Raw genomic sequence first — 13,967 nt, forward strand, 5'->3', positions numbered from 1 at the left:
AAGAGCCTTATGTATGGGTTGATTTTAAAAAGCGTATAGAATTTTATTCAAAGTAGTGAAATGGTTGTAATATTTGTATCTTAATTTGTGTGGTCTAACTTTCCTTGAAAAACAAGTCACAGTTGTTTGGACACAGAGTGGTTATGGCAAAACTATTTTGGTGGCTTTATGGTTTGATGCTTTTATTTTTTTTCCTGTGATGAGGGAAAGTGACACCCAGTCTGAAGTGTGTGTAGCAAATTGCAAAGCAACTGACAGACAGGTGAAACAGTAGGCAATATGCTTGACTGGGTATGTTTCCTCTGCTTACACAGATACTGCTATGAATGCTAAAACTAGATGAAAAAGTTATTTTAATATAAATTACATTACGTGCCCAGATTTATTGTTTAGACTCTTTAAATATGTCATAGAATCATAGAATTGTTAGGGTTGGAAGGGACATCAAGGATCATCTAGTTCCAACTCCCATGCCATGGATGGGCACGCCTCACAGTAGATCAGGCAGCCCAGAGCCATATCCAGCCTGGCCTTAAAAACCTCCAGGGACAGGGCCTCCACCACCTCCCTGGGCAACCTGTTCCAGTGCCTCACCACCTTCATGGTGAAGAACTTCTTCCTAACATCCAATCTGAATCTACCCATTTCTAGTTTTGTGCCATTCCCTCCAGTCCTGTCATTACCTGACACCCTTAAAAGTCCCTCACCAGCTTTCTTGTAGGCCTTCTTAAGACACTGGAAGGCCACAATAAGGTCTCCTCAGAGCCTTCTCTTCTCCAGACTGAATAGCCCCAACTCCCTCAGTCTGTCCTCACAGGCCCTCTGGTCATCCTCGTGGCCCTTCTCTGAACACATTCCAGCATGTCCAGATCGTATTGAATTTGTTTCGATCTTGACTCCCATCAGTGATTCAATGATTCTATGTTTTCATGTTGGTGGTGTCTGTATAAGAGCAACATAACCAAGGTTGCATATGTGTTGTTACATGTGTGTGGTGGTTTCTCAGAAGCATAGGTGACTAAGGGTGCCGTCCTTCCAATGGTGCCTTCCAACAGGTTGTCAAGTGAGCGAGCAACAGCCAGCCTTTCGGAAAGCTCCGCAATATCAGCCGCGTTCATGGAGTGTCTGCGCTTTGCCATACTACAGAAAATAGATAATGAAGATGACCAAAGGCAAATTCATCAGATGCTTATACGTGACCAGGTATTTAGTAGAAGTACTTAATATTGTTGTATGTGTGTTTAATAAGTTAAGGGTTTGTTTGTGTTGAAAGCATCGCTAGATCTTATGGAAAAGAAGAATGTTACTGAATTCAGTCAATTCCTTCCTTCCTAGAAAATTATGCCTTTTACTGTACAGTGATGCCCAGTGACAGGACAAGGGGCGATGGGTGGAAGTTGAGGCATAGGAAGTTTCATGTAAATATGAGGAAAAAATTTTTCACCCTGAGGGTGACAGTGTGAAGCAGGCTGCCCAGGGAGGTTGTGGAGTCTCCCTCTCTGGGGATATTCAAAACTCGCCTGGGTGTGTTCCTGTGTAATCTGGAGTAGGTGATCCTGTCTGGCAGGGGGGGTTGGTCTAGATGGTCTTTCAAGGTCCCTTCCAGCCCCTGAAATTCTGTGATTCTGTGAAATTGAAATTACATTAAAGAGAAGGAAAAAGGGGGAGAAAAAAGCATCCCACCCTGTATATTTTCATTAAGTGTCCAAGCACGAGTTACTCTGCTTTTTTTGTTATTGCTTCTGGAACGTTTGTCAGGATTGTAGAATTTTTTGGTATTGTAAAGAATAAAATGATCACCTACTTGGATCTCTGTTCCTTAATAATAATTTTTTGTCTCTCTAGTTAATTCCTCTCATTGATGCTGTACTTAAGGAACCCCGGTTACAAAATGGACCAATATTTTATCAAATAGCGGAAACACTGAGCTCCTGGGAAGCTAAAGCAGAGCTTTCCAGTGATGATGGCACAAATGAAGTTTTCCAGAAACTGTTGTCAAATTTTTGGGACCATCTTTTAAAAATGTGTGTATTCCATGTTGACACACTGGATGCTGATGAGAAATCATTGCTTGCCATATCTGGTATGCTACAGGTTCTTCAGAATCCAAAGAATGCTGCAAAACCGAACAACAGGAAGTGTCTAAAAATCAGATTTACAGACGAGGATGAATCTGAAAGAAACACAGAGAATGGAAAGCTCACAGAATTGAAAAATAGTGACTCTCAAATACAGGCTGACTTGCAGCATAGTTCACTTTTAAGGAAGGAGCATTTAGAGAATTTAGTCTGCAGCCTTGCTGAACTGAGTATTGTGTATGTCAATGAACAGAAGTCAGAACAGCATTTGAAATTTCTCTCTGCCCTGCTCAACTCTTTTTCTTCAAACAGAGTTTTTCAAGTACTCTTAGAGCAGGGAAATGATGTAGGCTCTCAAGCTGAATCCCAGAATGAAACAAAAGCCCATCGTGAGAGTCTGTCTGTACAATTTCTGTATGCATATTTAATAACATGGTTGAAAGAAGACTGGAGGAAAGACACACAGTTTCTGGTTGATACTTTGTACAGTGTGCTGAATTGTTGCAACAGTAACGATGAAAGGAAAGTCATTCTTGATGATTTAACAAAGGTATGACTGGTACATTTTGTTACTAGCTTTTATCAAAGTCGATTACTCTTTGTGGGCTGTGGTTAACCATTTTATTTTGGGGATGTAGAGTGGAAGATATATTATGTGAACTTGGATAAATTCAGCATAAGGAAGGTAGACTTGGGGAAGATTGACATGACAGTGCCAGGGTAAAAGGTTATGACATATGCCCTTTCTTGTGTGCTATAAGTCTTTTTCTTTTGTTATTAAAAAAGTACCATCAGAATTTATCTTTTCTTGCTTCTTTACACGCTGTGCTTTTACACTAGTTATCAATGGCCTTTCTTATAAATTCAGTTCCATATTGTCTGTGTGGTAGAGAAGGACTTAGAAGCCAGAAATAATAGAATCAGTAACTTTATTATTGAAACTCAGCAACTTCTGCTCCTCTCCTGCAGACAATAAAGCTGTAAACCAAATAGTTAAAATGCTGTGAAACTCTTCAGCAAATAATTTGCTAAATATTGTGGAATTTCACTTTTCTTTTCAGATGGACCTGAAATGGATTATTTTTCTCCAGATAATTCAAAAGGTACCTCCTAAGATTAATTTTTTTTTTCATTTCTATTCTGAGTATTTCCCTGGTGTCAGTGTTAAATGTGTTTGAATGGCTTTTTAAAACAAATATAACTAGTGATGATTTCCATAGCTTGAATATCTTGTAGTAACAGTTTCAGGCTGTTGTTTGTTTTAACGGCATTTAAACCTTGGGGCAGTCTTAGGAATGAAATGATGATACCAAAGCAAAAGCATCTCTGTCCTTTCTCTTTTTGAACATGTTTCTCTTTGAGCCAGGTTGATTTTTGATTTGTTTCTGTTCACCCTTCTAATTCAAATGATTATTTTTTTATCATCACCCTTGTGTCATACTTACAAGGGAATGACAGCATACCTTTTTTTCCCATGATATGGAGAGACTGACATGTAAGTGAGGCACTGCCAGGGATGAAATACAAAGTGTACTAAACATTTTTGAGCAAGATCTCTTAGTACTTGAGTTATGATCCAGTGCATTGGGCATAATAGCTTTCCTTCAGAGATACTATGTATTTTAGGAATCCTCCAGTTTTATGATTTTGTAACTTTGTCCTAATGCTTTTTTTTCTCTTCCTGATTTGTGACCTTCCATTTCTTTCTAGAGAAATTCAAATGCTGTAAATGGATTTTTATGTTGTAAATAGATTTTATTTCATCCAACCTGGTCATCCAAAATTATCTAACTAGAATAGGCATTCCCTGGGTTTTATAGTTGGAGAAAAGAAAAAAGAAGAGTTTGCACAATGTGACTTGTTTCACTCCAAAGTAGAGGTCTGACCTAGCCATAAGTTATTGTCTCTGACCAAAAATAATGTTGGGGGTGGGGGTTGTTGCAGATCTAGACATCTAGAGAATGTTTATGATAGATGATATGGTTCCCACTCTCTGTATATAAGTTTGGCTTATTAATCTAGTTAATACCTTCAAAAGGTTATCATTGTTATTTTCTTGTGATTCAGGCATGCTCAAGCACAGCAAAACTTAACTTAGTCTCTGACTGGCTGAAAGGAGATACACTTGGAGAAAGACTTGTAATGCTGGCAGATGATCTGTGTCATCTGGGTTTAAAACCTGTAGTAGCTTCATCAGAGTCATCTTCAGAAAGGTGGACCCTCCTGAGCTTAGTTTTGTCACAACACATTAAAAATGGTAAGCATATATATTCCTTGGAGTTCGGAAAGTGTAAATACCACACTTGTGCTTTGTAGGAGGTTGAAAGGAATTTGAGAACTTCCAGAATACTGAATTTGTAACATCTAAGTTTTCTTTTCTAGACTTTCTGTTTCCTTTGGTCTGGTCTTGGTTTTTTTACCTGACCCAGTTAGCCACATCCAGTTTAATTAAATAAATGCTTAACTTACAACAACAACATTGCAACATTTTTGTCTGTGTTGCTTAACAAAAGTTAGTATTTAAAGAACAGATTCAGGTTTATGAGTCTGGGAAACATGAGGAAAAATGTAAGTAAGTTTGAGTTATTAGCTGGTGTGCTATATAGTAGTATTAATTTTTAAACCATATTATCAAAACTAAATATACCTTCAAAACTGGAATATCAAAAGTAATGGTTCTGGGCCCATGCATGCATTGTCAATGCATTGTTGCAAGACCTATGAATTGCTTTGAGCTATTTTCAGTTAGATTTAATGTAGTTTAAAAGCTGTGTGCATGTACTTGTGCTGTATATGTGCTCTATTTTTTTTGATAGTATCCTATTTAATTTCTTCCTTGCGTTTTAAGGTATCTGTGATGTAGACTTAGAGTGCAGTTCAGTTTTCTTGATGTTTTCCATGTAAACTTGCCATTTGTGTTTTGTTGAACTCAGCACTTGCCTTGATCCCTGAGGTGTGATGTGCTTCAGTTTACTCGAATGCTGGGCACATTTGTGGTGTTCTCAAGTTTCAAAGTTGCACCCAAGTTGCCTGCAGTGGATATTCCTACACTGTGCATCCTTAAGTGCTATTTCTGTTACAGGAACTTGTGATGTAGAGGAGCATCAGGAAAAGCTGTTTCTTCTCTCCAGAGAGAGTTCAGCAAGTTTTCTTGCTTCTGAGTCAGCTGTGTTCTAGGACTCATTGTCCAATTACTTCACTTTTTGTTTAGAGCTGGAGGTATTGCTGAGCTCACTTCGTGCTCGCTGCTGTGTGACCTGTTTTTAATGCTTGTTGGATAAATCCAAGATCTTTCAGGACCTATGGTGGTTCTTGACTGAGTGATTTAGGCCAAAATAGACTATGCAGACTTTCAAAAAATGTTGTTGGTTTGGTTTGGTTTGGTTTTTTTCGTAGGTTATTGTTGTGTTTCTTTGTTTGTGTTGGGTTTTGTTATGAGGTCTCTTATCTAAGTTTCTCAAAGTAAACTGTCATGGAATAAATGGAAGGGCCTTTCATTGACCAGCAACCTGGCAGATGTAAGGAATTAAAAAGGGATAAATACTGTAAGGATGATAATTGTTTGTGATAAAATATTCAGAGTAGAAACTTCATGGAGCCATAGCAGTGTGTTGTGATACTGAATGATTAACTCCTATCATTAAAAATTAAATTCAAAACTAGTAATAGCAAAAGAATGCACAGGAGGAACAGAATTGTATCTATTTAATGGTAGGCTCTGAGCTATGAAAAACCACAAAAGAGGTCTTCAGTCATTGTGATGATTCCCTGTAAGTGGCAGGCTGGTGTTCACCAAGTAGAAAAGGGCTACACCTGATTAGGAGCTGCTGTGAAAAGAGAAGAGGACAAATAAAAATTCTTAGAGTATTGGTATGTCAACATCTTGACTGCTGCCCATGGTTTTAGTTACTGCAACATTCTTGTTCACCTATGTGCTTTTGAAAAAAAGGTGTGTTAGACTTAAAATGTGCCCAAAGAAAAGTAGCAGGGGTTGTCAGGCAAATGCAGTGGCTTCTGATGGTGAAGGCAATGAAACAAACTAGAATTTTTCAGCTTGCAATGGAAGTGAGATTGTAGTAAAGAGCTATAAAATCATCATTTGTATGGAAAAAGCAAGTAGCAAGACTGTTCGTTATTTCACCAAATGGAGGAGCCTGAGTTTGCTTACAGATGTTTAGATAGGCTTGAGGAAAGAGAAAAGTATACCTCTTCACAGAGTTCATAAATAAATAAATAATGGAACTTGTTGCCACAGGTTGCTGGTGTTTGAGAATAAATGGGATTAGATCCTGTGAGAAGGAGGCTAAGCATATCCAGGGACGATTGATCTGACTGAGATTATTATATGCAATGGTCCAGGGTAATCTCTGGCTCACAGCCAATTGCCAGAAGCTGGGAGGGCATAAAAGGGGAAGGGAATGCTCGCTTTTTGTCTAAGCTGCTTCTGGTGGTTTAGTGAAAGGATACTGGCAATGAGAAATGTCACCTAGGCGATACTAGGCGACTGTGGAGTAAGAGAGTTTAGGTATACATTGGACTGAAACTACTTTGTGCTTTATTTTGCATTCAAAATTAGTAAATAAATACAAATTGGTATGTATTAATATGATGTCTTTGAATTATGTTTACAAAGAAATCAAAGCATTTTGTCTTGATCTATTTCCCAACAGAATCTTTGATCGGTGAGACTTACGTTGAAAGGATTATTGATAAACTTCAAGCAGCTCTGTCTAAAGCTAAGGACCTTTCTGAAGCTGGAAATACTGAACCATCAGTATCTTTTATTTGTGATGTAGCCTCAAGCTTTTTCAGCTCGGTTAAAGGGTGTTTACTGCTGCCATCCTCAGAAGACTTGCTGCTTACCATCTTCCAACTGTGTGCTCAGAGGCAGAATGCTACACACTTAACAGGTAATTTGGAAAAGCAATTTCAGCTGCATCTTGTCATATTTGGTGACTGCATCTAAATTCTTTTTCATGCAAGAGGTTCAAGTATATAAGGGAATGTTGAGTTTACAGTTACTGAGCACTTGCAGCTACATGAAAATTTTTGCTTTTAATTTTCAGTGCTTTATTTTACTGCTACGAACAAGTAATTATTACTAAACATCAAGTTTTGTACATCTTCATAAGGATTTTGACTTTGTTAGTATCCCTGTGCTTCAGCTATCCATGAGGCTGTGACACTCTATACTTTCTGGAGTGTTACCTAAATCATTTAAGGTCTATAGAGTACAAAGAGCATTTTTTCTGGTTCATTTTGTGGTGTGGAAACGCTGTGCAAAAAGGCGCAATCACTTCATTGAAGATAACTATGTTTATTCTGAAACCATTTATAGTGGTCAAGTTGCTCTGACAAATTGTGACCCATTTGTCTCTCCACCAGTGCTTTATTTGCAGACTGAGGTCCTGATTTGTATTCTTTGAATGCAAAATTAGAAGAGTTTTTTGCATTTAGAGTATTTGCATTTAGTGATGCAGGTGCAAAGGAGAAAATGTTCATAGAATCAATAAGGTCAGAGGAGACCTCAAAGATCATCAAGTCCAACCTGTCACCCAACACCTCATGACTACTAAACCATGGCACCAAGTTCCGCATCCAATACCCTCTTGAACGCCTCCAGAGATGGTGACTCCACCACCTCCCTGGGCAGCCCATTCCAATGGCTAACAGCTCTCTCTGTGAAGAACTTTCTCCTCACCTCGAGCCTAAACTTCCCCTGGTGCAGCTTGAGACTGTGTCCTCTTGTTCTGAAGTTGCAGTTGTTGCAGTTGTGTCCTGGACAATACCAGCCTGGAAACTGCTGCTCCTCTGCAAATGACTATTGATGTAAATATTCAGTGTTTATTCTAAAAAGATCTACAGTTTCAAAGACCATACAGACATACTATAGTAGACAAGAGGAACATGATTCTTGCTGGTTTTGATTTTTGGTGTTGCTTCTTTGTTTTCCCTTGTTTCCCCTGCGATAGATTTGCTTGTGTGTAAATTAAAACACACTTGGATGACCGGCGTAAATTCACTCGTGCGTCAACTTTGGAGTATGCAGAAACAGAGTACCTTCTTGCATAAATCTGCGCAATGGGTCAAGAATCAAATTCTCTCTTCCTCCTTGGATGTTAAAAGGTAACTGATGCACATTTCTGTTTCATAATATATTCTTGTCCGCAGTAAACTAAGTTCAGTGCTATGCTATTCTTCAGTTAGTTGGTGGCTGTATTACTAAGAGATTTTTCAGCCTGATAGAAGTGAGAACTGTGGGTAGAGCATAATATAAAAGGGCATTGGTATAGCAAGTATATAGTATTGATGCAACACACATATCATTAGAATAGAATTAACCAGGTTGGAAAAGAGCTTTGAGATTGAGTCCAACCTGTCCCCCAACGCCATCTAATCAACTAAACCATGGCACCAAGCGCCCCATCCAGTCTCTTTCTACCACCTCCAGTGATGGTGACTCCACTGCCGTTGTAACAATCTAAAATAAAGCAGCTTTCTTTCACTGGGTAGTGGCAAACTTGTTTACTGTGTTTTCTCCTTTTCTCAGCCTTCAGGTTTTGATCTCTGCAGTTACTGATTTGCTGTCTAAGCTTATGGAAGCTGAAGGACAGTCTGGATGTCTTGTGGGAGCCTATGTTGAGCGTGTCACACCAAACAAAACTGAGTGGGGGAAACTGCATGAGTCTCTATCCACTGAGGTATGAAAATAATAATGGACTTAAAAGCAGCAATCAATCTTACCATGAGTCTCTGCTCTTTAGGGTGATAGGCCTTCTTTATGTGGATGTGACACTGCAGTTATGAATATGTGTATGTCTGTGCAGAGGTTCTTTTCAGCCCCTGACCATGACAGGAAAAGCTAATCTATGAAACCACTCTTTTCCTTATGGAACTTCACTATCTTACTTTACAATTCAGGAATTTCCTGAAGGTGTTATTATTTTGAAGTTAATTCTTCCTATAAAATTAATGATGTGAAAGACAGCAATATCTGCAGAGGGACATGATAGGCATTTTCTGTCCAACCCCCAATCTTCAGAAATCTCAATATTACTTGTAAAATATATAGAGTTCTAAAGATAAATATTTATTTCTGAGGCAGCAATGCCATTTCATTTATTTATTTATTTTTAATATGCTAGAGTTGGGTCATCCTCACCCCTTTTGGTGTTGTCTTTCATTATTTTAATTTTTTTTTTTTAATAATTCTGATATTTCAAGATTAAACAGATCATAGCTTTTGTATGCACAATTAAAATGTCAATTATTTGTTCATATTCTTTTTATGCATATACTACAGTGGATGCACAAACCTCTTTTGGAAGGAAGGCTTAGTATGAATTGTGAACCTTTGGGATCACATTTTAAGCTGTGCAGCACAACTAAGCTCCCAGGCCATCTGTGTACTTCAGCCTTATTAAGTAAAATGGTGCTACTCGTGTTGGAAAATGGTATAGTCCATGGAAATGATGATGCTGAAAGAAAGAAAATTGACAATATAAGTAAGTTACAATGGTAAAACTGGAAAGAATTGAATTTTATAGATAGTTGCAAATTAACCTGAATTGATAATTAGAAATGAATAGTTAGTTTGGCATACAGGTATGAGAAATTATCCTTTTAAATAGAATTAAATAGAATTAACCAGGTTGGAAGAGACCTTTGAGATCACCAAGTCCAACCTATCATCCAACACTATCTAATCAACTAAACCATGGCAACAAGCACCCCATCCAGTCTCTTCCTAAACACCTCTAGTGATGATGACTCCACCACCTCCCTGGGCAGCACATTCTAATGGCCAATCACTCTTTCCTAACATCCAGCCTAAACCTCCCCTGGTGCACCTTGAGACTATGTCCTCTTGTTCTGTTGGTGGTTGCCTGGGAGAAGAGACCAACCCCCACCTGGCTACAACCTCTCTTGGGGTAGTTGTAGGGAGCAGTAAGGTCTGCCCTGAGCCTCCTCTTCTCCAGGCTAAGCAGCCCCAGCTCCCTCAGCCTCTCCTCATAAGGCTTGTGCTCCAAACCCCTCCCCAGCTTTGTTGCCTTTCTCTGGACACATTCCAGCAACTTAACATCTTTCCTAAACTGAGGGGCCCAGAACTGGATACAGTTCTACTTTTATCTTCCCTTCTCCTTTAAAAGTACAAGTATGCACAAGTACAGAGTTTGTATTTCTAGAACATTTTGTGATGCATTCTATCTATCTCAACAGAAGCTTGAATGTCAAAGTTGTTCAGCTCAGGCTCTGAGGCACCTGAGATAGCATGTAAATACACTTTTTTTCAATGTATTAAACCCACATTTTTAAAAATCAAAAACTCACCAACCAACAATAGAAGCCAACAAAACCTTGACCTGAAACTTCATGCTTATGCGCTGAATATATTCAGCAGTTGTTAGTAAACTAGAACGTTCTTTTTTATTAGTTGCAGAACTTTTGTACTCATTACAATGGATTGAAGAATTGGAGAGTCCTCCTGATCTGCTTCTAAAGTATCTTCACATGTTAGAAGAAATGCACATCACATATGAGAAGTTCAGTGCACTTAGTAATACAGCCAGCCTTCAGCAAACAATATTTGATAGGTATGTAAGAACAAGTAAAACAGCACTTAACTGTGTCTTCATATTTTACATTGTATAGAGTATTAAATGCCACCCTCTTTCCTTATGTGTAATGATTCAAACTTCATCTAAATGCTTTTGTTATGACTGCATATAGATACATGTATATTAACCATGGTCTTTCTTCTCCTTTGAAGATCAGAGGAACGTGGAAGACTCTGGTCCTTAACCATGGCTAAAGTGATTCGTGTGGAAAACACGGTGTCCTGCGAGATGAAACACCTGTTTAAGGCATCAGAAGGGTATCTTAATACTGTTGCCTATAAACTTTAGATTTGTTGCAAATCTTGGTAATGTTGAATGGTACTGATTTTGATGAATGACAGGACTGAAAGTGCAGTATTATGTATGTATGTTAGGTTAAAAATGAGATTTGGTTTAGTGTGTGGGATTAGTTACATTGTAGGAAGTTGGATCATTATGATCTGATGTTGTGTTCACTAGTTGAAGTTTTGGGTTTATTTCATTTTGGTGTTTTGCTTGTATAAATAGGTTTTTGCCATTAACAGAGGGCAGATTGCATACCCTTCAGTGCCTATCACCTTTTCTGATTGAGGAAGAAAAGAAAGAACTTGTCTCCTACTGTGTGGCCAAACTTATGACATGCACAGAGACAGAGCTTTCCAGTACTGATGGTGAGTGTGTTCTTACCTCAGTCCACTTCATTAGAATTTAGGAATGTTATTTTACAATGTTTGCTTTACAGTATATATACAGTATATACAGTTTGCTTTAAGATAAAGCATGCTAACTATAATGTGTAACACAGGTTGTAGACTTCCCAGTCAAATTGTTGTTTATTTGTGGGTGGGGTTTGTTTGTTTGTTTGTTTATTTTTCCAGATCAGCAAAGTGCTGGTAAATGAAGTGCAGTTTTTGTTTGGTTGGTATTGCTGTGCATATACTGTACTTTATAATTAACTCAGTTCTTTGTCATCATGCTTATAAGGTATGTTTCTGCTCTCCAAAAAATCCAGGTGGATGAAGTTTTCCTTAAAAATGGAAAACAGCACTAATGCAACAGTAGTATCTCACTCTGAAAATAAAAAGTAACACTTTGACAGTAATACTGAAATTCACAACTTGCAGTTGCATTTACTTAATTATCTCTCCAAATTATTGCGTGGCACACTACATTTTTAGTAGCAGAAATAGATGTAAATCTTACCAGGTTTTTGGTTTCTGGTTTGTTTTGGTGTGGGTTTTTTGTGTGTGTGTGTGGGGGGGTTGTTTGTTTGCTTTCCCTTGTATTTGTTAACTGTTTAATAGTTGCTCTTATAAAAGTGTTTGGTTGGTTTGAGGGTTCTTTTGTTGTTTGTTTTTTTCCTGTTAAGTTTGGGTTGGATATAGTCTTTTTTTATTTAACAAAGGTGTCTCTAGATAAAGTGTGCAAAGAAGAAGGCTTAGATATTATCCAGACTGTCTTAAGATATGAATGTTGAGTTCAAATAAAAAGACCCAGTCAGTTGACACATGTGCTAATATTTGTTTTGTCTTCAAAAATTATGACCTATTGAGTATTAAATTTTTGTTATGTTACAGGAGCATTTGGGTGTCTTTCCATTTTGAACTCCTGCCTGAAGGATGGAAGTATTGACTTTGATCATCTACTACCTGGAATACTAAAAATCATAATATCTTGGAAAAATGATAATGATGATAGCTTTCTCTTTAGCTGGTGGGTACAACTTTGAGCTGGACTTCTTAAAAATTCCTATCTAAACCAAGAGTTTAAAAAATACACAGTGTTTACTAACTCAAAGAAAAGCCACAAAATCAATTTGTAGGTTACAACCACCATCTCTAACATTACATTTTTTTTTTAAGCTGTTGTAAAAGAGACTGGATGAGGCATTTGGTGCCATGGTTTAGTTGGTTAGATGGTGTTGGGTGATGGGTTGGACTTGATGATCTCAAAGGTCTTTTCCAACCCTGCTTATTCCTCTCCTCTGCTTATTCCTCTCCTCTGCTTATTCCTCTCCTCTGCTTATTCCTCTCCTCTGCTTATTCCTCTCCTCTGCTTATTCCTCTCCTCTGCTTATTCCTCTCCTCTGCTTATTCCTCTCCTCTGCTTATTCCTCTCCTCTGCTTATTCCTCTCCTCTGCTTATTCCTCTCCTCTGCTTATTCCTCTCTGCTTACTACATCACTTAGTTTAATATATCTGTCTTTAAGTATCTAATAACTCATACTGAAGAAAATTACCTCAGCAGCTGAAGGGTTGAAGCACCTTTTTTAATGCAGCAAGACAGCAACAGTTTTCAAAAGCATTCATAGCTGACCAGCTGTTTTTTAGGTGTTGCTGAGTATTCAGTTCCAAATTCTGATTTCTTATTTGGATAGCAGAAAGAAAACTTGGATACCAAATTTAGGCATCTTCTTTTTAAAAAATTCTAGACCTGAAAGCTTCCAGCAAGGTATGAAAAATACTGAGGTTCATTTGTGTTGAGTATAGTGAGAAGAGTCCAGGCAACAAAGGTCTCTAAACAGCATACACTACTTGGGCCCTTAGGGCTTCTTTTTTTTTTCTAATTAGTAACTTAATTTACTATTTTCTGACATTGATCCAGTAAATATTACTAAATTTCATAGTCTATGTAAGTTTATTACTTGAGTGAGTATGTAAATAGGAGAATTTTAGTAACCTGTAGAACAGGGAAATGAGAAATTAAATCTGCTGGCCTGTTTTGTGCCTGCTTACTGACTTACTTATTAGACTTGTCAGCTAGTGTGGCATTCTGATTTTGAAAATGACAGTGTCAAAAGTAGAGCCTGCTGTAAGACTAGTTTGTCCTAAGAGGAGAAGTGAAGGCAAGAAAATAAGATACTCAGGTCTGCAACATGAAGATATGTTAAGTTTTAGTTGTGTTTTCATTACAGCAATCTGAAAGAAACAAGTGCTCAGTTGATTGGTTTCAACATAGAGATGATCCGTTACCTGCCCTTGCTGCTGAAGCATTCCACAGCTCCTTTGGCTGAGAGTGAATGGGACTTCATTATGTGCTCCATGCTGGCTTGGTTGGAGGTAATATGAAAGAGACTGTTAATAAACATTGCATTGTAGCTTTTCCTAGGATCCTCCAGATGTCAGGGTTAAAAAATGGACTGCAAAATAAATGAATTTTTATAGTCTTTCTGGCATGTCTGATTGACATTTCCTCCTAAAACTTGGAAAGCTGCATGTTAAAAGCTTACCTATCTGTTTACCAAGTGGAAAGTGGGGTATCAGGATGATACAATAAAACATTGTAGAAGGTA

General features: G+C 37.9%; 1 protein-coding gene across 1 annotated transcript in view; it reads left to right on the top strand.

Moving 5' to 3' along the window:
- The window catches only part of LTN1 (listerin E3 ubiquitin protein ligase 1), a 31,885-nt gene that overhangs the window by 7,320 nt on the left and 10,598 nt on the right, over positions 1 to 13,967 (top strand). The window contains exons 9-21 of the mRNA XM_054165930.1: positions 1,056 to 1,203; positions 1,846 to 2,628; positions 3,140 to 3,181; positions 4,146 to 4,335; positions 6,749 to 6,988; positions 8,051 to 8,204; positions 8,629 to 8,779; positions 9,382 to 9,583; positions 10,513 to 10,672; positions 10,849 to 10,953; positions 11,204 to 11,346; positions 12,253 to 12,388; positions 13,590 to 13,734. Coding sequence (XP_054021905.1) covers positions 1,056 to 1,203; positions 1,846 to 2,628; positions 3,140 to 3,181; positions 4,146 to 4,335; positions 6,749 to 6,988; positions 8,051 to 8,204; positions 8,629 to 8,779; positions 9,382 to 9,583; positions 10,513 to 10,672; positions 10,849 to 10,953; positions 11,204 to 11,346; positions 12,253 to 12,388; positions 13,590 to 13,734 — 2,599 coding nt within the window. The remainder of the gene's footprint in view (positions 1 to 1,055; positions 1,204 to 1,845; positions 2,629 to 3,139; positions 3,182 to 4,145; positions 4,336 to 6,748; positions 6,989 to 8,050; positions 8,205 to 8,628; positions 8,780 to 9,381; positions 9,584 to 10,512; positions 10,673 to 10,848; positions 10,954 to 11,203; positions 11,347 to 12,252; positions 12,389 to 13,589; positions 13,735 to 13,967) is intronic.

Source organism: Dryobates pubescens, chromosome 12, assembly GCF_014839835.1.
Source record: "Dryobates pubescens isolate bDryPub1 chromosome 12, bDryPub1.pri, whole genome shotgun sequence".
NCBI lineage: Eukaryota > Metazoa > Chordata > Aves > Piciformes > Picidae > Dryobates > Dryobates pubescens.